Source organism: Mytilus galloprovincialis, chromosome 14 (genome assembly GCF_965363235.1).
Source record: "Mytilus galloprovincialis chromosome 14, xbMytGall1.hap1.1, whole genome shotgun sequence".
NCBI lineage: Eukaryota > Metazoa > Mollusca > Bivalvia > Mytilida > Mytilidae > Mytilus > Mytilus galloprovincialis.
Genome location: NC_134851.1, coordinates 53,298,780 through 53,324,787, shown reverse-complemented (window position 1 = coordinate 53,324,787; position 26,008 = coordinate 53,298,780). Strand labels below are relative to the sequence as shown.

At 32.4% G+C, this 26,008-nt stretch overlaps 1 protein-coding gene across 1 annotated transcript; it reads left to right on the top strand.

Annotated features, from left to right (window-relative positions):
* Positions 1 to 1,287: 1,287 nt before the first annotated feature.
* LOC143058361 (vacuole membrane protein 1-like) lies at positions 1,288 to 25,378 on the top strand. Its single transcript, XM_076231865.1, has 8 exons — positions 1,288 to 1,370; positions 1,822 to 1,962; positions 4,670 to 4,750; positions 5,905 to 6,021; positions 11,212 to 11,248; positions 13,093 to 13,158; positions 21,609 to 21,744; positions 25,243 to 25,378. The coding sequence occupies exons 1-7, from the start codon at positions 1,338 to 1,340 to the stop codon at positions 21,668 to 21,670; spliced, it is 537 nt and encodes a 178-aa protein (XP_076087980.1). The 5' UTR covers positions 1,288 to 1,337; the 3' UTR covers positions 21,671 to 21,744; positions 25,243 to 25,378.
* Positions 25,379 to 26,008: the final 630 nt, after the last annotated feature.

Genomic DNA, 26,008 nt, shown 5'->3' with positions numbered 1-26,008 from the left:
TCACCAAAGACCACCAATGGGTCATCAACACAAAGAGAAAAATCCCGCACCCATGGCATGCTTTAGCTGGCCTCTAAACAAAAATGTGTACTAGCTCAGTGATAATGGATGTTAAACCCGAAATATATAAATGAACTAAAATTAAAAATCAATTTTTTTTTCTCATACTTATTTTATTTCTCCAATGACAATGTGGGGACGTGGGGTATGTGAGCGCGCTCACTAAGGTTCTTTAATTTAAAAATGTTGTGTTTAAAATTTTTATACCCCACCTAGGGGCAGTACCTTTTTAGGTCTGTGCGTCGTTTATTTGTCTGTCTATCCTGCTTCAGGTTAAAGTTTATGTTCAAGGTAGTTTTTGATGAAGTTGAAGTCCAATCAACTTGAAACTTATAGCATGTTCCCTATGATATGATCTTTTTTTATGTTAATGCCAAATTAGAGTTCTGTCCCCAATTTCACAGTCCACTGAACATAGAAAATGATAGTGTTAATAGGCTTTCCGTGTACTATTGACACATTCTTGTTTGCTAATACTTCCCATATTTCTTAATTTAGTAAGATACATGTATCAATGGATTCAGTGAATGCTTTATAAAATTTTGATTTAAAGTTTCTGAAAGACTTGCTTACTCTTAAATTTCACGGAATAGTATGATTGTGTTAATCTTCCTAAATTTTTAACCTTCCAATATAAACAGTATCTTTAAGTAGTTGGAAAGTTATTTTTCATTTGATACTTTTCTACTTCATCAAAAACAAAGTTTTGTGTTCAGTAATATTTTGAAGATTAATTTTCCTGTTTGAATTGTTTTATTTTGTGAATGATAGGAATCAATTCTGAATTTTATAATTTTCTGGATTTTTTTTAATAAATTTCTTATGTTGAAATAGCATTTTTCTTTAATTTGCTTGTGTTTCTTTCCCTATTAGTTGTATGACATATAGTTTCTTAAATATTTATTATAAAAAAGAAGATGTGGTATGATTGACAATAAGACTACTCTCCTCAAGAAACCAAAATGGTACAGAAATTAACAACTATAGGTCACCGTACGGCCTTCAACAATGAGCAATGCCCATACTGCAAAGGCCCGAAATGACAATGTAAAACAATTCAAACGAGGAAAACTAACGGCCTATTTTATGTAATTTATAAAATATATTGATGAACAGATTTAATTTTTAAACTGTGTTAACAAATAATGTCATATATGAATAAATGTATATAGATCCCTTATTTCATACACTAGATTAAATTTAAGTAATCTTGTATTTTTAGAATTGTTTGTCCGGAAGGTGTTACAGATGGCAGCACAGTATCATTATGGACTATAATGAATAAAGTCAGACTTGAAGCTATTATGTGGGTATGTCATATATTCAACCTTTATGAAAATGATATTGTCTCCTAAACTATCATAGCAAATAAATAAACTCATCATATATATTTAGATAAAATTGAGAATGGATATAGGGAATGTGTTAAAGAGACAACAACCCAACCTGAGAGCAATATTCACCAAAGACCACCAATGGGTCATCAACACAAAGAGAAAAATCCCGCACCCATGGCATGCTTTAGCTGGCCTCTAAACAAAAATGTGTACTAGCTCAGTGATAATGGATGTTAAACCCGAAATATATAAATGAACTAAAATTAAAAATCATACAAGACTAACACAGACCAGAGGCTCCTGACTTGGGACAGGCACAAAAATGCAAGAATATTTTTTATACCACACCATACAAGAAGTACTAATTATTGGATAATTTATATTATAGAGTGAGAGATTAAAAAAATATATCTTTATGTTTCAGGGTGCTGGGACAGCACTTGGAGAATTGCCGCCCTATTTTATGGCAAGGGCAGCCAGGCTGTCAGGGGCAGATCTTGATGACGATGAGTTTGAAGAAATAGAAGAACTCATTCATGAGAAAAAAGAGCATCCTGAAGAATTAGTAAGCATGGTAAGTCTCACAGGTTATGGTCCGAGTGAGAGTGTGTACTGTTATTTTTGGCCTTTCATGTTTTTGTGGGTGCCTTCTAGTAATCACTCTGTTTTTTATGCCCCACCTACGAAAGTAGAGGGGCATTATGTTTTCTGGTCTGTGGCTCCGTTCGTCTGTCCGTTTGTCTGTGCATCCATTCAGGTTAAAGTTTTTGGTCAAGGTAGTTTTTGATGAAGCTGAAGTCCAATCAACTTGAAACTTAGTACACTTGTTGCTTATGATATAATCTTTCTAATTTTAATGCCAAATTAGATTATTACCCAATTTCACAGTCCATCGAACATGGAAAAGGATAGTGCGAGTGGGGCATCTGTGTACTTTGGACACATTCTTGTTCTGTCTCTTTTATAATTTTTACTTTTGTCCTTTGTGCATTTTGTGTCAACTTTTGTGAAACCATTGACACGATTTAAAATGTAAGTGGCATTCTATCTTTTTTAAACTCCCCTTCCAACAACCTAAGCTTTTGAGGTTTAAATCTAGGAATCAGACTACCTATCTGTCTGTTGGTCACTTTACACAGTTGTAGAACTCTACCTGACAATGTACATGAAGGAATATAATCTTGGTCGTATTATGATAGGGGAGATAATTGAACCTACTTCAATATTACAATATGTGGCACCGTACTCGGGCTTGCAAAATCAATAGTCTTACTGCAAATCTCAAATTGCTGGGCAGCAGTGCAAATTTTGAAGTACTTAAGGCAAGAATTTTGTGATGTTTGCTTACTTTGCGAAATGTTCTGAAAGAGTAGAGGGCACCTTTATTTCTTTTCAAATTCTTTAATGATTATCTGTTCCATACTAATATTCAATTAAAAATATTTACTAATAAATATCAAAATGTAATATAATTCATTAGACATTTCTTATTTCTATTCATAGCACTGCATAATGATGTATAAACTACATTTTTACGTAAGAAGTTATTTATTGGATTTGGTGTTTCAGACAGCTGCTGGCGGATAATTTGGCTACGGTCATCACACGTTCAAGCCATGAATAAATTTAACAGTAATTTACTAAAAGCTAACACCTAATATCAAGTTGTATTTTTTCCCCAATATTTATTATGGATCGGATTTCTACATGTTTTACATACTTACAATGAAATTGTTTACAATTTACACAAAAACTTTCCAATATTTTTTATTTTTTTATTTTGTGTTTATTTAGCATCTGTACAGTCATAACAGTGTTCTAGAATCCTTTTCAACATTTTGAACTATAAACATTTTAAACGACCATGATCTTGAAAGTTGAAGAATTTCACTGAGTGACAAAAAGGTTTTTCTGAATTCCTGTTGCAAAAAGGGAATGGGGACTTATCATACTGAGCTTTTTATGGTAATTGTCTCTTGTAAGTGTAACTCCTCTTTAACATCTATGCACAGACATTGATGATACTTTCTCTAATTTTTGTGCTATTTTCACATTTCCTGACCGGTGTGAGAAAAATATTTCTCCTCACTAGTGAAAAATCTGTTCTCGGCAAATGATTAGTCGAAATTTGATTATGACATCTAAATGTTTTTTATTTCTTCTGAATTGTCCTATTGTGACGCCATGAAAAAAGGCGGCAATGCCTGATGACGTCGCATATAAAGAACACAAGTTTCTGAAAATCTTTGAAAAAGAAGGATAAAAATCATTAGAGAAACAGATTCCGACACTATAACTCGTGTATTACGATATTTCTCCACTTGAGACAGTTAAATTTTAAGCCTCGTGCTTTAAATAATAAAATTTAACTGTCTCGAGTGGAGAAATATCGTAATACACTTGATGCAGTGTAGGAATCTATATAGATACAGTTGTTGAACACTACTTGACGGTGTAAACAAAGAAACGTTATCTTGTTCTTACTGTCCGAGTGAAGATAATATTATTTATGGTTTTGGGGATATCCATTTTAAAATTCACTAACAGTGTAGGTATTATACCTCCCTTTTTAAGGGAGCTGTATATAGTTATTGTATGTTTAACTTGTTGGTCTGTTTGTCTGTTCATTCTCATGTCTCATATTTGGACTACTATATCTTCAGAAGTTTTTAGGCATCTTGTTTCTGAACCAGCATTGAAATGGATTTCATTTAAAAAAATTAAAGAATTTTTCTTGCATAATGATATTGAGCGCATAAATAACCATATGCTACGTCTTAACAAAACTCACGACTTTGCTTCTTTGTTATGTTGGCTTGATTTGTCACACTTTTTACAGTGCTTAGAGGGTATGACTTTGTTAGCTTTGTTCACTGTGTTTGTTAGTTATTACTGTAATTAATAACATTAAAGGTACCAATTTTTCTGCACCAGATGTGCATTTTGACAAGAAATGACTCTTCAGCAATGCTTTAGGTGGAAATATTTGAAAATCCAAAACTTATAAAAAAAAAAAAATAAGAGCATATGACCTAAAACGAGGAAAATATAGCTAGAAGCAAATTAGCAACAAAAAATTTATCCATTATTTTAAATCAGTTCATATTTCAAGTAGATCTAGAGTTAACAATGGTTAAAAAGTAGAATTAAATGTGTCCAAATGCATTTAAATAGTAAACAAGAAGGATTTGAAATTTCTGTTATCTCAAGCATGATAATTGGAAAAGAATTTTTAATATATTCTTGTCTATTGTTTTATTTTTTATTTTCAGGGATTTATGGAAAAATCTAAATTAGCTGTACATAACCTTGTACAGAAAGTTGGATTCTTTGGTATCTTAGCCTGTGCATCGGTAAGTACTGACCCCCAAGGGTGACTGTGGAATAGAAATATGGTCCCTTGGTCTTCTCTCGACTGGCAGTAAAACGCTTGCTGAAGTGGGGTGTCCGTTTGGCTGTGCGGGATATATCAAGTTCGCAGTCACGTCTGGTCAGAATGGGGACGTTAAATCCGATGTCTCGTGCAGAGAGAGTGCCACGCTCTTTGCACGTAAAGAACCCTTGCAACAACTCTTTGAGGGGTCCGTAGGTGGCCTGTTGCAAGGCAAAATTTCTTTCCCTATCCAATAAACCCTCATTTTCCAGTGGCAGTCCAAATTTCCCCGACCATCATCCCAGATGGCCTCTATTGTGACAAGACCTACCTATTGTATTTATTGTGAACTTGTTCTCGTCCTGAATATGCATGAAATATTTGCCACTGGACGTTAAGCAACCAACAATCAATCAATCAATCAATCGGTAAGTACTAAGCTAGATAAACATTACTGGGGTTTCTATGTAAGGTTTAATCTTAATAAATGGTACTTTTAATTTGTGTCTGAAATTCTGAATACTGTAAACCAACTTAATTTCGCGACCGATTAATTTTCGCGACTCTTGGGGGAAGAAAAATAACGCGAAATTAAATTGTCGCGAATATGTATAACTTGGATCTTTCCTTATTAAACTATATCAAGTTAACTAAAAAATCGCGAAATTAAATCGCCGTGAAGTAGACTAGCTGGAGATAAACGCGAAATAAAGTATCCGCGAAAATAAGTTGGTTTACAGTATGCAGTGTATTAATCTTAAAAACATCACTTCTGGAAAAACTTTTCCAAACGACAAAACATTTTTTCTATAAACATGGTCAATTTGTCCATTATCAGACAAAAAAACATGCTTTATTTTAATCTGTGCCTCTTTGTTCTTTAATTCTATTTTTAAATCTGTATAAGAAGTCTGTCAGTTAAATATATGAGTTGCAGATGCTCAGATGTTGGTTCATATCTATTGATAAAATATTAAATATAGGCTAATTTTAGAAATTGGTATTGTAATCTTTTAAACATTGAAAAAGCATAGATTTTATTTAAGCTTACTTCATTGTGAAACTGGATTGCCTCTGAATTTGTATAAATTCAATTTTGATTGTTTTGATTATAAATTTTACTTTTTTTTACAGATACCAAACCCTCTGTTTGATTTGGCAGGAATAACATGTGGTCATTTTCTCATTCCATTTTGGACATTTTTTGGTGCAACATTAATAGGAAAAGCTGTTATTAAAATGCATATACAGGTAAGTTCTATGTTATGTTGTTGGGTAGCTATATCATAATGAATACTCATTTATTGTAATTCATACACATTTGCAGTGTACTATAGAACTAGAGGCTCTAAAGAGCCTGTGTCGCTCACCTTGGTCTATGTGAATATTAAACAATGGACACAGATGGATTCATGACAAAATTGTGTTTTGGTGATGGTGATGTGTTTGTAGATCTTACTTTACTAAACATTCTTGCTGCTTACAATTATCTCTATCTATAACAGTACTTTCTGTGGAAAATGTTATTGAAAATCTTCAAATTTTAAGAAAATTGTTAAAAATTGACTATGAAGGGCAATAACTCCTTAGGGGATCGTCGTCGTCGTCCGAATACTTTTAGTTTTCGCACTCTAACTTTAGTAAAAGTGAATGGAAATCTATGAAATTTTAACACAAGGTTTATGACCACAAAAGGAAGGTTGGTATTGATTTTGGGAGTTTTGGTCCCAACATTTTAGGAATTAGGGGCCAAAAAGGGCCCAAATAAGCATTTTCTTGGTTTTCGCACTATAACTTTAGTTTAAGTTAATAGAAATCTATGAAATTTTGACACAAGGTTTATGACCACAAAAGAACGGTTGGGATTGATTTTGGGAGTTTTGGTTTCAACAGTTTAGGAATTAGGGGCCAAAAAAGGGCCCAAATAAGCATTATTCTTGGTTTTCACACAATAACTTTAGTTTAAGTAAATAGAAATCAATGAAATTTAAACACAATGTTAATGACTACATAAGGAAGGTTGGTATTGATTTTGGAGTTTAGGTCCCAACAGTTTAGGAATTAGGGGCCAAAAAGGGACCCAAATAAGCATTTTTCTTGGTTTTCGCACCATAACGTTAGTATAAGTAAATAGAAATCTATGAAATTTAAACACAAGGTTTATGACCATAAAAGGAAGGTTGGTATTGATTTTGGGAGTTTTGGTCCCAACAGAATAAGGGGCCCAAAGGGTCCAAAATTAAACTTTGTTTGATTTCATCCAAATTGAATAATTGGGGTTCTTTGATATGCCGAATCTAACTGTCATGACTGTGTATGTAGATTCTTAACTTTTGGTCCCGTTTTCAAATTGGTCTACATTAAGGTCCAAAGGGTCCAAAATTAAACTTAGTTTGATTTTGACAAAAAATGAATCAGTTAGGTTCTTTGATATGCTGAATCTAAAAATGTACTTAGATTCTTGATTATTGGCCCAGTTTTCAAGTTGGTCCAAATCGGGGTCCAAAATTAAACTTTGTTTGATTTCATCAAAAATTGAATAAATGGGGTTCTTTGATATACCAAATCTAACTGTGTATGTAGATTCTTCATTTTTGGTCCTGTTTTCAAATTGGTCTACACTAAAGTCCAAAGGGTCCAAAATTAAACTTAGTCTGATTTTAACAAAAATTGAAATCTTGGGGTTCTTTGATATGCTACCAATCACAACTGGATATCCTAAAGGACCTCAAGCCTCAGCAGATTTTAATAATCATGGAGTTTGCAATGAAATTCCTGCCATAAAAGGTATATAACTATATATTCAAATGCATAAAATTTAGATTTTTATACGACCGCAAAATTTGAAAAATTTTTCGTCGTATATTGCTATCACGTTGGCGTCGTCGTCGGTGGCGGCGTCGGCGTCGTCGTCCGAATACTTTTAGTTTCGCACTCTAACTTTAGTAAAAGTGAATGGAAATCTATGAAATTTTAACACAAGGTTTATGACCACAAAAGGAAGGTTGGTATTGATTTTGGGAGTTTTGGTCCCAACATTTTAGGAATTAGGGGCCAAAAAAGGGCCCAAATAAGCATTATTCTTGGTTTTCGCACAATAACTTTAGTTTAAGTAAATAGACATGATAGAAATCAATGAAATTTAAACACAATGTTAATGAATACAAAAGGAAGGTTGGTATTGATTTTTGGAGTTTAGGTCCCAACAGTTTAGGAATTAGGGGCCAAAAAGGGACCCAAATAAGCATTTTTCTTGGTTTTCGCACCATAACGTTAGTATAAGTAGATAGAAATCTATGAAATTTAAACACAAGGTTTATGACCATAAAAGGAAGTTGGTATTGATTTTGGGAGTTTTGGTCCCAACAGAATAAGGGGCCCAAAGGGTCCAAAATTAAACTTTGTTTGATTTCATCCAAATTGAATGATTGGGGTTCTTTGATATGCCGAATCTAACTGTCATGACTGTGTATGTAGATTCTTAACTTTTGGTCCCGTTTTCAAATTGGTCTACATTAAGGTCCAAAGGGTCCAAAATTAAACTTAGTTTGATTTTGACAAAAAATGAATCAGTTAGGTTCTTTGATATGCTGAATCTAAAAATGTACTTAGATTCTTGATTATTGGCCCAGTTTTCAAGTTGGTCCAAAATTAAACTTTGTTTGATTTCATCAAAAATTGAATAAATGGGGTTCTTTGATATACCAAATCTAACTGTGTATGTAGATTCTTCATTTTTGGTCCTGTTTTCAAATTGGTCTACACTAAAGTCCAAAGGGTCCAAAATTAAACTTAGTCTGATTTTAACAAAAATTGAAATCTTGGGGTTCTTTGATATGCTGAATCCAAAAATGTACTTAGATTTTTTATTATGGGCCCAGTTTTCAAGTTGGTCCAAATCAGGATCTAAAATTATTATATTAAGTATTGTGCAATAGCAAGTCTTTTCGATTGCACAGTATTGGGCAATGGCAAGAAATATCTAATTGCACAATATTGTGAAATAGCAAATTTTTTTTTAATTAGAGTTATCTTTCTTTGTCCAGAATAGTAAGCAAGAAATATCTAATTGCAAAATATTGTGCAATAGCAAGATTTTTTTTTAATTGGAGTTATCTTTCTTTGTCCAGAATCAACTTAAATCTTTGTTATACAGTCGATTCCACTTAATTGCATACCGCTTAATAGCATAATTCGGTTAATTGCATACTTTTCTCCTGCACAGAACCATTTCCCATTCATCTAATGTTAAATTGTACGGTTATATGCATAGCCCCTCAAGTGGCATTTCGGTTAATTGCATAGAAAATAATCGCCAGCTAGATATGCTTATTTAAAACTGACGAGATTTTTGACCGGAAACAGCAATTTGGTAAGTATATTTTTCTTGAATGCATCATATTTTTTTATATTATTTCACATTTACTTCTGTGTTATTTAAATAAAGTTTTAAAACAGTTTCTTTCGTGTTTATATGATTATAAAAAAGGCCTCGATGTGTACACAGGTAAAGTTTCCCATATTCTATTTTAAGCCTCGAGGTCATAAAGATGTCAATCAGCTGATTGTTGTAAAAACACAACCATTCTATGATCTTCTATCTCAAAAGGTGTTAATTATTGATTGCATTTCAAACATTGTTCATAGATTACATTTTGGGGTTTTGGGTGTATTTTTAAAACAATAACGCCTGCTAATTATCGATCATTATCCAATGTGCAATCTCGTAATTTGGCATGGGGTGATCTACATTTATGTTAAATATTACAGGGCATTTATATATGGTTGAAGAATTTCATGCATCAATCTTTCATTTTTAATATTTTTTGAAAAGAACATTAACTTAAAATTATTATATTTTCTCACTTTCAACACTCGTGTCCAGCAAATAACCCGTGCAGGGCCCCATTACCTGTTAAAACTGATTTGCATACTGTATACGAAACTAACGAGGTTATTGTAACAGTGTTACATCACTGTACAATCGGTAAATACTGCACATTAAAGGCAGTTCATTACACATTTATTGTATCAAATGATTATAAACTGTGTAGCATTGTTCAACAGTTTGTTTTAATCAAAGCGTAAAAATATAATTTGTACATCCGGGTTATAGAAACAAATCTATTTTTAGAACAATTTTATTTTCGTATCTCAGGTAAAGGAAAAGTCGGTACATAAATAAACTAAAACTAAATGTGTTTATAAACTTTATTGAAAGAATAAACAATGAAATAAAAATGCACAACACTAGACAAATAACTTTTATTAGAATAAATAATCATTCAATATGTTGTAAGTGGATTATGGATGTTCATCTTTCTTCAGGATTTCCTCTATCGATGTTATTTAACTGCGTATTTCGGCATTTCGGATATAAGCATACTCCGCTTTATTGCATAATTTCGTCTGACAAATAGGCTATGCAAATAACCGGAATGTACTGTATACAATATACAATGTATATTCACTTTTTACTACCAACTGATAAATTAAAATAATCTTTACCATTCAGTGATAACAAGCAGTTTTTTTACATCTTAATATTTTATGATGTATTTAAATGAGTAGTTATTGTTGCAAACTCCATTAGAAATTTTAATTGAGATTAGTTTTGGAATAAGGGAAAGGGGGATGTGATTAAAAAAATTGGGTTCAATTTTTCTCATTTGAAATTTCATAAATAAAAAAGAAAATTTCTTCAAACATTTTTTTGAGAGGTTTAATATTCAACAGCATAGTGAATTGCTCTAAGAGAAAACAAAAATTTTAAGTTCATTAGAACACATTCATTCTGTGTCAGAAACCTATGATGTGTCAACTATTTAATCACAATCCAAATTTAGAGCTGAATCCAGCTTGAATGTTGTGTCCATACTTGCCCCAACCGTTCAGGGTTCAACCTCTGCGGTCGTATAAAGCTACGCCCTGCGGAGCATCTGGTTTTTCTGATGAACACATGAAGAAGGAGCTCACTTCTTTCAATGCATACATACACATTCTCAGTCAAATTCAGTGTTTACAGTCAAATATGCCAGATTACGTACATGTATATAATTTATTTGTTAAGCATGAAGGATTATGATACAAAATGTGAATTGTATGCAATTATTCATATTTGCTAGACAAATAAATAGCTTATACTGCAAAAGTATCTGTTTTCACCACATAAATGTCATTATGGTGTCATTTGTTTACATCACAACACCATTTGTATTTATATACTATACATGTAGATAGTGTAAAAAAAATAAAACTCTGGAACGATGAACAGAAAATGGAACATTAACAATGATTAAAAAAAAAATGGTATTTTTACCTAATAGTGATATGATAGTGGGATTTTGTATTGACAGTTTTTATGGACATTTACTTTTAGATATACCTTGGAGTATGGAACATATACCTTTGTTATACATGTATCTTTCTTTTTTGTTACAGTATCGAGAAAAACAGAGTGATTGGTTTGGTCAGCATGGTAAGAACTGACATGTGACAGTTTGCATCATGGGGGATCCTAATGGAAAATTGTGTGTAAGTAAAATAAAATCTCTTATGTCTGAGATTTTTATTTCATGTACATTAATTATAACCCATGGATCAAAGTTCTGTAGGGTATAATGTTTTTGACTTTGTCCATCAGTCCTGTTCTAGTCATCCCAACTCCTCTGAAACCACTCAACAGAATTTTATAAAACTCTGTAGATAACAAGAACAAAATATGTAGATGTGTTTATCGACAGAAAATTACGATACACTGTTTTTTCTTTCATTACAATACATTGCAATATTAAAAAAAAAAATGTCAGATTTTTATAAATAAGCAAGTTATAATATAACTTCTGAATGAATTAAAATAAATCTTACACAATCGTCTTTGGATGCGTTATATGTGGGCACACTGTGACCATGTGATTGTTTCAAATCATCAATCATTTGATTCAAATGTCATGAATGTGGGAGATTAATAAATGATGTAAAAAAATCTGTAAACACATAAACATGATAAAGACAAGAAGAAGAATTTAAAATTTGCAAATCCAAAAACAAACAAAATTTGCAGAGTTTTCTCCAGCTGGGATGCGTTGGTTTTTATTGAGTCCTAAGTTAAATTATGACCATATTTGTTGACCATTGTAACAACTAGATATGGCTTTTTATTCCCTCTATGTCATGTGTGCGTTTTTGAAATTTGCATGTGAATATTAACAGAACTTCTCATTATTACCATGTAAATATTTTTTGTAAAAAATGCAAAATAACTTCAAAATGTATGTACACATTATACTTATGATACTTTTTTTTCTTGTAGCACAGAACCTTTACTCATTTGTTTAAATCCGAGAAATAAGATTGGTTTACTGTGGCATCAATTCTAGAAAACACCTTTTCCACTGTTAAGCTACAAGTTCCAAATATAAGAGATACTTTTGTCATCCTACTTACACCTGAAATATACTTTTATTAATTGTTGCAATGCCAATGGCGTCTTTGCAGGGTTACTCACACTAACAAAGAAATTCACTTATGTTAAATCAGGGTACTCACCATTTGACCATGACCTTAGGATGAAAGACAACAGCCAAAGCACCCTTCCTTTGCTTTTAATTTTTTTCCCCAATAATACACGTACATGTATGATTTTGTATACATTATTGTTCTTCTAAAACTTCATGCAATGAAAATAGCATGAAATATATGCTTTCAAAATGTTGCTAAACATTTCTTTGTTCATATCTCGCAAAAGTGTAATTATCTTCTTTTCATACTGGAACCATTCACATGTGCTTCGATACAATGACCATATTTCTGGCGACTACATGATGTTTGGCTAATTAAAATGATTAAAATCTGTTTGTAAGTGCTGTTATACATAACAAAAAAAGTAGAATAACAGAAATACTGAAATCCAAGAAAAATCCTACAACAACCATGACAACTGACAAAATCTAATCACCAAATTCATCAAGCAACAAAATCCAACGTTAACAGTTCTGAATATAAGTTACACAATACTTTACAATTGTTAAGCACTGGTTATGTTTCATGCTATTTAAAATCCTAATAGTTATAAACAACCTTGGCTTATGTAGTTAGGATTAATTTCTGCAAGCACTTAGTATAATAAACATACTGCCCTCAATTGATGCAATTCTGGGCTGGCAAACAACTGCATTCAGAAATATTAATTCAACACTTGCAACTTCGTCTTAACATGCTTAATGTTAAATTTATTTTTCTTTATTGGATATTGTACCTCAACACTTAAGACAGTATATATATTTACTACATATTTATTTTTGTATTTTTTTTCTTTTCTAGATCAGATAACACAGGATGTTACCACTGTGGTATGGCTATCAATTCATGGCATTAGTGAGCCGAAAGGTTTGTAAATATTGTAGCTTTGCCTTTTATTTTTCAACCTTTTATTTTTAATTTTGTGTTAAATGAGGTCTTAATTTCCATTTAAGTTAAATATTTCTTTACAATTATGGAAACAATGCTGAATTTTCTGTTTCCATTCTCTAACTGAAGTTTGCATCAACCAAATAATATAAAAAATGTATACACAATGCTTATTCACACAAATTTTTAATGAAGCATGAATTTGGGTACATTCACTTTTAACGTTATGGGTTTATATGTCCGTTTGATACAACCGCAAAAATAATTAAAAAAAATTTAGTTGATATTTGTTATACGTTGTTGTCATCTGCCTTGTTGAGCGTCATCCAAGACCAATGATTTCGGGATAATAACTTTAGTATGTATAAGTAAATAGAAATCTATGACCACAAAAGGAAGATTGGGATTGATTTTTAGAGTTTTGGTTCCAACAGTTTAGGAATGAGGGGCCAAAAGGGTCCAAAATTAAACTGTGTTTGATTTCATCAAAAATTGAATTATTGGGGTTCTTTGATATGCCGATTCTAATCGTTTATTTAGATTTGTGATGCCTGGGCCCCTTTATCAAATTGGTCCACATTGAGTTCTAGAGGTTCCAAAATTGAACTTTCTTTGGTTTCATCAAAAATTGAATTGTTGGGGTTCTTTTTAAAATATGCTGAATCAAATCATGTATTTAGATTTTGTATATTGGACCATAGCAGGTAAATGTCCAATTTAATTTTTTTAAGTTCTAACACAACATTCATTGTGTGTCAACTAGCTATGTAGGCCAAAAATTAATTATTGTTTGTTTCCCTTTCCACGACTAACCCTGTAAAATCACTGCAACACGAAAATTTTTATTGGCCATTCTTGTCCAAATTTTTTTTTTCTATGTTGGTTTTTAGTGATATCTTTCCGATGCGTTGGTTTTTTTTTTATACCTTTCTGATGCTGCAGTCATCAAACGTTTTAAATCAAAGCTTTTTTGCTTTGAAGCTTCTATATGATTTGGAATCAAGGAAAACAAACATAATGCCTTGCCACATGATTTGTGTTGTGTGCAAGGTTGATCTTAAATCTGAAGCATCTTTCAACCCACTGAGTGCACCTTGATTGGATTTGTCTTTAACCTCTGTTCCTGTTTAAAGGATAAAATCTTTTAAGTAAAAATAGTCTGAGACGTCTGAACAGGTTGAGCACAAGTCAGGAAATATATTTCCTGCTTTCAGAGAACGTCCCTGATTTCTGGTGTAAAAAAAAAGTTTAAATGTGATTTCATTTTTATGCCCCACCTACGATTGCCCCACCTACGATAGTAGAGAGGCATTATGTTTTCTGGTCTGTGCCTCCGTTCGTTCGTTCGTTAGTTCGTCCATCTGTGTGTCCGTTCGCTTCAGGTTTAAGTTTTTGGTTAAGGTAGTTTTTGAAGAATTTGAAGTCCATTCAGCTTAGTACACATGTTCCCCATGATATGATCTTTCTAATTTTAATGCCAAATTATAGTTTTGACCCAAGTTTCATGGTCCACTGAACATAGAAAATGATAGAGCAAAGTTCAGGTTAAAGTTTTTGATCAAGGTAGTTTTTTAACTTTAACTTTCTTAAACTATCCTGGGTTTGTACCAAACTTGGACAGAAGCTTGTTTATGATCATAAGATAGTATCCAGAACTTAATTTTGTAAAAAATTAAATTCATTTTTTCGGTATTTTTCGGGCGTCAATCAAATGTTGTCCGTGCATTAACTCATGAACCGTTCAACCAAAGCTTTTAAAATTTTAATATGTTGTTACTGACAACTAAATGAAGGTCAAGTTCAATAATGGCGATTTTGACTTTTACCGTTCAGGAGTTATGGTTCTTGAAAGATTGAAAAATGGTTTTTCCAGTCGTGTCTGTGCATTTACGCATGAACTGTTCTACCAAAGCTTCCCAAATTTTAATATGTTGTTACTGATGACAAAATGGAGGTCAAGTTCAATAATGACGATTTTGACTTTTACCGTTCAGGAGTTATGGTTCTTGAAAGACTGAAAAATGCAGTTTCCAGTCGTGTCCGTGTATTTACACATGAACTGTTCTACCAAAGCTTCCAAAATTTTAATATGTTGTTACTGATGACAAATTGGAGGTCAAGTTCAAAATGACGATTTTGACTTTTACCGTTCAGGAGTTATGGTTCTTGAAAGACTGAAAAATGCAGTTTCCAGTCGTGTCCGTGTATTTACACATGAACTGTTCTACCAAAGCTTCCCAAATTTTAATATGTTGTTACTGATGACAAAATGGAGGTCAAGTTCAAAATGACGATTTTGACTTTTACCGTTCAGGAGTTATGGTTCTTGAAAGATTGAAAAATGGTGTTTCCAGTCATGTCTGTGCATTTTCTCATGAACCATTCAACCAAAGCTTTTGAAATTTTTATATGTTGTTACTGATGACAAAATAGAGATCAAGTTCAACATGTTCAATAATGACGATTTTGACTTTTACCGTTCAGGAGTTATGGTTCTTGAAAGATCGTAAAATGGCGTTTCCATTCACTTTATTGCATTTACTCATGAACCATTCAATCTAAGCTTTTCTAATTTTAATATGTTGTTACTGACAACTAAATGGAGGTCAAGTTTAATAATGGCGATTTTGACTTTTACCGTTCAGGAGTTATGGTTCTTGAAAGATTGAAAAATGGTTTTTCCAGTCGTGTCTGTGCATTTACACATGAACTGTTCTACCAAAGCTTCCCAAATTTTAATATGTTGTTACTGATGACAAAATAGAGGTCAAGTTCAATAATGACGATTTTGACTTTTACCGTTCAGGAGTTATGGTTCTTGAAAGACTGAAAAATGGAGTTTCCAGTCGTGTCCGTGTATTTACACATGAACTGTTCTACCAAAGCTTCCCAAATTTTAATATGTTGTTACTGATGACAAAATGGAGGTCAAGTTCAAAATGACGATTTTGACTTTTACCGTTCAGGAGTTATGGTTCTTGAAAGATTGAAAATGGTGTTTCCAGTCATGTCCGTGCATTTTCTCATGAACCATTCAACCAAAGCTTTTGAAATTTTTATATGTTGTTACTGATGACAAAATAGAGGTCAAGTTCAACATGTTCAATAATGACGATTTTGACTTTTACCGTTCAGGAGTTATGGTTCTTGAAAGATCGTAAAATGGCGTTTCCATTCACTTTATTGCATTTACTCATGAACCATTCAATCTAAACTTTTCTAATTTTAATATGTTGATACTGATGACAAAATGGAGGTCAAATTTGATATTGACGATTTTCCCTTTCACCATTCATCAGTAATGGTTCTTGTGATATTGCTAGGACACAAATAAATGTTAATAAATCCGGTTTGCTGTCGTTGTGACAGCCTCTTGTTTTCCTTTTTTTTGTTCAGCCTGCGATTTACAGCAAAAGTAGGTGAGACACTGGGTTCCGCGGAACCCTTACGAATTTTTTCATTACAAATTTTATTCATCACACTATTAGTTATTGCTTTATGATATGGTACAAAAATCAACTAAAAAAATCAATTTTGTTTGCCCCCAGGTGACTTTTAATATGTTTATAGCATTGAAAAAGCTCCAAATTATCTCCCTTTGATGCAAAAATACATTTTTTTGGCATTAAAATTGAAATATCTTTTTTAAATCATCGATGACCTATATTTTTTATTATTGTTTTCAAAAAGCTGTACATAAACTAAATACTTGTAAAATTTAAGCGATTTCTGTAATTTAGTTCTTTTTTTATTTCGATATTACCTCTTTTTCTCCTATTAGTTCAACAGTAAATAAGGACATTAACAAAAAATTATGCTTCTTTCAGAGGCAGATTGTTAGCGTAAATGAACGGTGACCCAATTTTTTTATTTCATTTTTAGCTCACCTGGCCTAAAAGGCCATGTGAGCTTTTCTCATCACTTGGCGTCCGTCGTCGTCGTCTGTCGTCGTTAACAATTTTTCAAACATCTTCTCCTCTGAAACTACTTAATGGATTTGGATGAAACTTAGCATGATAGTTCCTTAGATTATCCTGCACAAAGTGTGTGCTTCGATTTTTGATCTGTCAAAAAACATGGCCGCCCTTACTTTAAATAGAACATAGGGGTCAAATGCAGTTTTTGGCTTATATCTCAAAAACGAAAGCATTTAGAGCAAATCTGACGTGGGGTAAAAATGTTCATTAGGTCAAGATCTATCAGCCCTGAAATTTTCAGACGAATCAAACAAACCATTGTTGGGTTGCTGCCACTTAATTGGTAATTTTAAGGAAATTTTGCAGTTTTTGGTCATTATCTTAAATATCATTATAGATAAAGATAAACTGTAAACAGCAAAAATGATAAGCAAAGTAAGATCTACAAATAAGTTAAATATGACCAAAATTGTCAATTGACCCCTTAAGGGGTTATTGTCCTTTAATGACAATTTTTTCACAATTTGTTCATCATATTTGCTAACTTTAAAAAATCTTCTCCTCTAAAACTACTCAACCAAATTCAACCAAACTTCAACTGAATGATCAGTAGGGTGTATAAAATAAAGTTTGTGTTTTATTTTCTATTTTGTCTAAAAACATGGCCGTCATGGCTAAAAATAGAACACAGGGTAAAATGCAGTTTTTGGCTTATATCTAAAAAACTCCAGCATTTAGAGCAAATAAGACTAGAAGTTAAAATATTTATTAGGTCAAGGTCTACCTGTCCTGAAATTTTCAATTTGCAATTTGCAAAAAAAATAATTTGTTGTGCTACTTCCAAAAAATAGAAAATATTCTGACCAGAAAAAAAACCATGTCCCCCTACAAGTTAAATGGTCCATGCCTAACTGTTATTAATGAAATCATTTAACTGTTTTGCTGTTATTGGAGCCCCTTGCCCCTTCTCAGCAGTGGAATAAATCCAAATCATGAATGAAGAAATTCGAAAGAATAACAATTTAATAATGTAACAATAACAATTTTATTGTTAAAATTCTTTTATTGTAACTATAATGTAATAAAAATAACGTCCTGCCGCTCTTCTTGTATGCATATTATATTAGAAGGAAACGTGTAAACATGGTAGAACTTGTATTTCTAATATTGAAGAATTGTTAGCTGTACATGTTTGCCTGGCATGGTTCAATATGTTCAATAAGGCATTGTTTACCAGGTGAGCGATTCAGGCTCTTGAGAGCCTCTTGTTCTATTAAGTATATGATAAAGTTCATTTATCATGTTTATAGAAAAATATAAAGAAATCATATATTAGAAAGAAAAAAAAGATTTATACTGGAGAGCCCCCTTAATATAAACATATTTTATTTGTAATCATCAAAGGGAATGAGACACAAGCTAAGACTTATGATGTCTTCTTTGGTATCTTTTCTTGTCTACATGAAATTTTATTTTGCTGTTATCACAGTCCAGGCAATTACTGAAAACTGTAATATTACTTTTTTATATAATATTACAAGTAAAAGTAATATTACAAAAAATAGTAATATAATTCTTATATTACTAAAACCTGTAATATTGTTATATTACTGAAATGTGTAATATAGTCTCCATATTACATAAAACAGTAATATTACTAGAAAATGCCTATATTACATAGAACTGTAACATAAGGCTAAAAATCACTAGGTTTTCATACTTTAATTAGGGTCCCGCCAAAGGCGGTCCCCTATAGTGATCAGTCTGTCCGTCAGTCCGTCCGTCTGTCCGTCCGTCCGTCCGTAACACTTTGTGTCCGCTCCATATCTAGAGAACCATTAAGGTTTCAGTTGACAACCCTGTGTCCTGTGGTGAAGATCGTGTCCACTCTATATCTTGAGAACCGTTATGATTTCAAAGTTTATACTTGACATGTATATGAACCAACACCAGAGGGCGTGTCATAATTTATGAACGACTGCCTAGGGCATAGTTCAAGGTCAAAAACTTTGGTTTCAGTTGACAACCCCATGTCCTATGGTAAAGATCGTGTCCGCTCTATATCTTGAGAACCTTTATCATTTCAAAGTTTATACTTGACATGTTTATAAACCAACACCAAAGGGTGTGTCATAATTTATTTACAACTTCATAGGTCAAAGGTCAAGGTCAAAAACTTTGATTTCAGTTGACAAACCCATGTCCTATGGTAAAGATACAATTTTTTAATGCACATTATTCACAGCGGGGCCCACAGAGATGGCTCCCATCTCAATGATATCTAGTTACTATAATAATTTAGACGTATGATGATAATAAATCAATTATTAAACAATTGATTATTCCAAATAATAATAATAATCCAATTAAAGTACATAGTATCAATTCAAAATAAAAAATCCAAAGTAAAACTATTTTCTCCTTACAATGTAAAATATAAAATAAATGCCAAATTTACTAAATCATAAAATGAACTTAATCTCAAAATCAAAATATAAAAGTCTTAAAAGTATTTTCTAAAATTAAATTATGATTCAGAGATAAATTTTGTCTCAACACTGCACAGTCAACTAGTAGACTGGTAAAACAATCTTTTAGGTCTAGTATAATGACATGAGTATGACGAGTAGTGTGAGGTTACGCTTCCAGAACACTGACTGCTATCTTAAAATATTCTCAAAAATAAAAGGGGAGTCAAAAAATACATTTTTGTCCAAACACTACAAAGTCAACTGGAAGACTGATCGTCAGTCCTACAGGTCCAGTATAATAGACTTTAGCAGTGCAAGTTTTGGTTTCCGAAGGGTGACTGCTCTTCCAAAATTTTGCAACGATATTTATACTAAAACACAAAATAACTCAATTTATCCCCACATGTTAATATTACTCTCATTAGCAAAAATAGACTTTAATTAACAACGCCTAATCATATAATGTTTTGATAAAATCTGTGGATGCTAATTGTCGAGCCTGCAACTTTTGTGCAGAAAGCTCGACATAGGGATAGTGATCCGGCGGCGGCGGTGTTAGCTAACTTCTTTAAAGCTTTATATTTTAGAAGGTGGAAGACCTGGATGCTTCATACTTTGTATATAGATGCCTCATGTTACGAAGTTTCTGTCAGTCACATGTCCAATGTCCTTGACCTCATTTTCATGGTTCAGTGACCACTTGAAAAAAAGTTCAGATTTTTTGTAATGTTGAATTCTCTCTTATTATAAGTAATAGGATAACTATATTTGATATGTACGTACCTTGAAAGGTCCTCATGTCTGTCAGACAGTTTTCACTTGACCTCGACCTCATTTCATGGATCAGTGAACAAGGTTAAGTTTTGGTGGTCAAGTCCATATCTCAGATACTACAAGCAATATGGCTAGTATATTCGGTGTATGGAAGGACTGTAAGGTGAACATGTCCAACTGGCAGGTGTCATCTGAACTTGACCTCATTTTCATGGTTCAGTGGTAAGTTATATTAATCTGAAGATCTGTTTACTTTATTGTGATGATTCTTTATCTTATTTTAGAGTGATCATGTTTATTAAAAATACATGTTGTGCCGTATCTCAGAAACTATTTATGATTATTCCATAAATCTTCACACACTTTTTGGTTATATTAAAACCACAAAAGGAAGATTCAGATTTTTTTTTGGTGGTGATGGTCCAAACTGTTTAGGAATTACGGGCCAAGACCAGTATTTTTCTATCTATATCTATATAGTCAATCTAGACTTCAAAAAAAGAGTGACGAAAGATACCAGAGGAACAGTCAAACTTATAAATCAACTAAAATAAATTGACAACATGCACCTGGCTAAAAATAAAAAAAGACAAACAATAGAACACATGACACAACATAGGAAAATGAAGAATAAGCAACACGAATCCCATCAAAAATTGGGGGTCATCTCAGGTGCTCCGGAATGGTAAGCAGATTCTGCTCCACATGTGGCACCCGTCATGTTGCTTATGTAATAACAAGTCCGGTAAATAGTCTAATTTGGTAGGTCACATTCATGAAAGGGAAGGGGATTGTAGTAACAACATAAGGAACATATCCGATATCATTTGTGAAACAGTTATTTCATAACTTCAACTTATTAATACCTCAAGTAGAAGGTTGCATTGGGATTTTCACACCAAAATGTATGTCGCTTGAAAAATGTCTCACTGAGTCATGAAATGTTTACAGATATGGTGTGTCTGAATGATCTTGATGTGAATGTTTCTTTAAATTTAATTTCTTATTGTATGTTGATAAGTTTATCTTGCTGTTAAAAAGTGTTATACAATAGTATATATACATGTGTATATTTAAAAAACTGACTGCATGACAAATCTCAAGTGACTTAAGAAAATAATGTGATTCTAATTGTCTAGTTTATTGAAATATTTTCTTCTTTTTACACTTTTTTTATAATTTATTGTCTTAGTTCACTTTTTTGAAAATTTTGCTTTTCAATGTTTTATATACTCATCCTCTAATGCTGTTTTATTTGATTTTTTAGCAATCCATGGTGAATTTAAGTCACCCAGAAATACTGACAATAAAGAATGTAACAAAAGATAATGCTGGATGGTATGGTTGCTTGATTTCTAATCCACTTGGTAGATATTACCAGACTGCCTGGCTAACAGTTTTAGGTAAAGGCTTAGATAAGAATGAGAAATGTTTGTTTTTCACCAAGAAATAATACGTCTTAGAGCAAAATATTCACATAAAAATGATTTAATCGTTTGGAGAATTTAATAATCAATTTTCGATTACATCATTATCAATAAATTTTTTATAGACTGTCATAAAAATAGAAGGTTTGGCATCATGAAAATTGGAAATGTACAGTTTTTTCTAAAAAAATTAATTCTTTTAATGCCGCCACAACTGAACGTCATATTATTTTACCCCTGTCAGTGTCTCTCTGTATGTCCTTCCCATTATGGGTGTACAGTTATTCCACTTAACTCCTCCTACAGTTTGAATTCTAGGAAGTTTTCACTCTGATGTCTGTTTGTAGTCTTTGTACATGTATTGAAGGTGTGCATGTGGTCAGGGTTTTGATTTTGTTTAATATTTGCTCTTAATCATTTTTTGTAGTAGTTACTTGCATAAGGGGAGCTCGCATACAGATAATTGTCCTACAGTTTTATGCTAGGAAGTGTTCACTTAGTTGGTGGTTTTTCCATTTTTTGTGCATGGGGTCAGGATTTTGATTCTTATTTATATTTGCTCTTTTGGGTGATAATATAATTTACCTTTGTCATATTTAAGGTAAAGTGTTAGACAGTTATTTTTAAATAAGACTTTGCATCTGCAGGGGCATCATTTGTGTCTGTCAAAGAAATCCAACATTGACTTTGCTATAAAACAGTTTCAGAGTGAAGTGTGGCCAGGGATTTCACTTAGTCTAGTTTGTATTGTGTAATAATTAAATTTTGTATGTCATACATGTGATTCTTCCGATGGGAGTCGAAATCTCTTGTTTTTCAGACCCTCTTCCATCCCTCCCATTAAAATTTGAAATCTACAACTTTTGAAAATGTCAACATCGAAAAAGTTTCAGTAAACATTTTTGTTTATAGAATTAAAACTGACAGGGTAAAACTCTTGAGAAACTCGAAATTGATATCGGAAAAGTCTGTAAAAACAGAAGGTCACCATTTCTTTTTCTTGTTTTTGTGTCGTAAGGTAAATAGCTTCGAGTAATCAATGAAGGTGTTTATTATTAGACTATATATACAGCAATAACAAATTATTGGCAATTACCTGGTCATCAACTAGCTAGTTTAAGACACACGTCTGGATGATTAAAAGTGAAATACTGACAATGGATTAAGATGTAAAAAAAAAGACTTTAATTTGATGCTGTTGAAAACATTGAACAGTTATAGTACTGAGCCTCAAAGACAAATGTCTTAATGAAATCAAATACGATATTTATGGCTTGTTTTCTATCTAAACCAATGGAATACCTAAGTATAAGTATGTTTGTCTTTGAAAATTCTAAATTTTTATAATTTGATGAAATGCAAACTATGTTATCCCATAGACATATAATGTATTATACATGTATGTCTCTGTTATTACCAAATACCCTAGCAGCAAATTAAAAACAACCAATTATCTAGCCATATTTTCTCTGCCTGGAGATCTGATTTTAAATTGTACAAGTCCAGTGCCATTGGGTCAAGATCATGCTTACTACACTTCTTGCCAAGCTGACTATGGTGACCCTAATGACTTTATTAAACATATTGAGACAGCTACCTACCAGAAAGCCACTGCTCAATAGTGTTACCAAAGTTGACATTATGTAGCTTAAGCAGAGATACTTTTTACCAACTATATATGATGGCTGATCACTTTATCTTAACTTTATATATGTAATAAATAAATATTTGAAACCCCCTTATCTTATATTTATACCCCACGCAACAAAGTTGCGGAGGGTATAATGTTTTTGACCCGTCCGTCCGTCAGTCCGTCCGTCCGTCAGTCGTACCGTCCGTCCGTCAGTCCGTCAGTCCTGTTTCTTGTCATCACAACTCCTCTCAAACCACACAACAGAATTTCACGAAACCTTTTCAGATAATAAGGACATGCTATGTAGTTGTGCATATCGACGGGAAATTGCGATTCAATTTTTTTTGTAGGAGTCGCGCCCCTTTGAACTTATTTACTTTAATGTACTACTGCAACAGTTTGTCATCGCAACTCCTCTCAAACCACACTACAGAATTTCACGAAACCTTTTCAGATAATAAGGAAAAACTATGTAGTTGTGCATATCGACGGGAAATTGCGATTCAATTTTTTTTCTAGGAGTTACGCCCCTTTGAACTTATTTACTTTAATGTACTACTGCAACAGTTTGTCATCACAACTCCTCTCAAACCACACAACAGAATTTCATGAAACCTTTTCCGATAATAAGGACATACTATGTAGTTGTGCATATCGACGGGAAATTGTGATTCAATTTTTTTTCTAGGAGTTACGCCCCTTTGAACTTATTTCCTTTAATGTACTACTGCAACAGTTTGTCATCGCAACTCCTCTCAAACCACACTACAGAATTTCACAAAACCTTTTCAGATAATAAGGACATACTATGTAGTTGTGCATATCGACGGGAAATTGCGATTCAATTTTTTTTCTAGGAGTTACGCCCCTTTGAACTTATTTACTTTAATGTATTACTGCAACAGTTTGTCATCGCAACTCCTCTCAAACCACACAACAGAATTTCACGAAACCTTTTCCGATAATAAGGACATACTATGTAGTTGTGCATATCGACGGGAAATTGCGATTCAATTTTTTTTCTAGGAGTTACGCCCCTTTTAACTTATTTCCTTTAATGTACTACTGCAACAGTTTATCATCGCAACTCCTCTCAAACCACACAACAGAATTTCATGAAACTTTGTAGATAATAAGGACATACTATGTAGATGTGCATATCAACAGGAAATTACGGTTCATTTTTTTTTCTAGGAGTTATGCCCCTTTGAACTTATTTGCCTCAATGTACTTCTGCAACAGTTTGTCATCTCAACTCCTCTGAAAACACACAACAGAATTTCATGAAATTTTGTAAATAATAAGGACATACTATGTATATTGACAGGAAATTATTATTCAATATTTTTTCTTATACAATTTTTTTTTCTTATACTTATTTAATTTCTCCAATGACAATGTGGGGACGTGGGGTATGTGAGCGTGCTCACTAAGGTTCTTTAATTCTATCAAGTAAAAATGGCTATGCAGGTGCTTAAAGTATAGAACACTTACAAAAAAGGAGAATAAGCAGTTTTAACACCAAAAATAATCATGGCGTTCATCGTTAAAAATGTTGAATTTGATACACACTTTAGAGTAACTTATGTAGTGGGTTATTCAGTGTGTACCACATTTTTTTTAATGATATTATTCCTTCATAGACAGAAAAAAATATTACAATCATTCCTAAAATAAAGACTTTTAACAATTAAAAGTTTGATGAGGAGGAAAAAAGGATTGAATTGGTTATAAATATTGTAGATAAGCCAGCTATTGAGCTGACACATATTTACCATTTCCTTTCAAACATATTATTTCATCTTTTGAAAACTTTTTAATTACAAATACTTTAATTGCAGATGAACAAGCAGAAGCAGTAGACATTAGGTCAGGAGGAACAAACGATAAAGAGCAAATAGTAATCTACATTATCGGTGGTGTCGCATCAGTAGTTGTTCTCTTCCTGTTACTCCTGATATTTATATGTTATAGACGTTACAAGAGGGTTCAGTCCAGCAAATATAGAAATGTCAAGAGAGTAATTGTCATGACACAGGCTAGTTTCAATATTCAAACATATTTTATTACTGATAAGTTCAAATACAAGTGCACAAAAAAGAATATGTTTGACTTATTCGGTTATAATTAGGAAATGAAGTTTTATGAGGAAGTTGTCTTTATATGGTGTAAAAGTTACAAAGTAAGTCTTAAGAAAGGAAGATAATTGAGATTCATTAAATGTTCATCAGTAATGTTTAGATTATGAAAATAGAGATATTCAATCTAGACAGAATCTAATTTAGTTTTAAGGAAGTTTTTGTCAATTTTAGATTTGAATATTTATAACAGCTTTGCATATGGACTTGCTTCATTTATTATTAGCGATAGTCTGTGTGCTCTTCAAACTTTTATGATGTTTATTTCTATTACAAAATCATGATAATTAAAAAAATGACATGGATCTGCACACAAATTTGAAACAGGTATACATTTTAATTTCATATCAGAATGTTTTGCATCATTTCCAGAATGAGAATTACCATCCATACAAATCTTATGATGGTACACAACCATTTGTTTTACCCACAATCAGAATTGAACCTGGTCCAAGAAGACGCTTGTCAT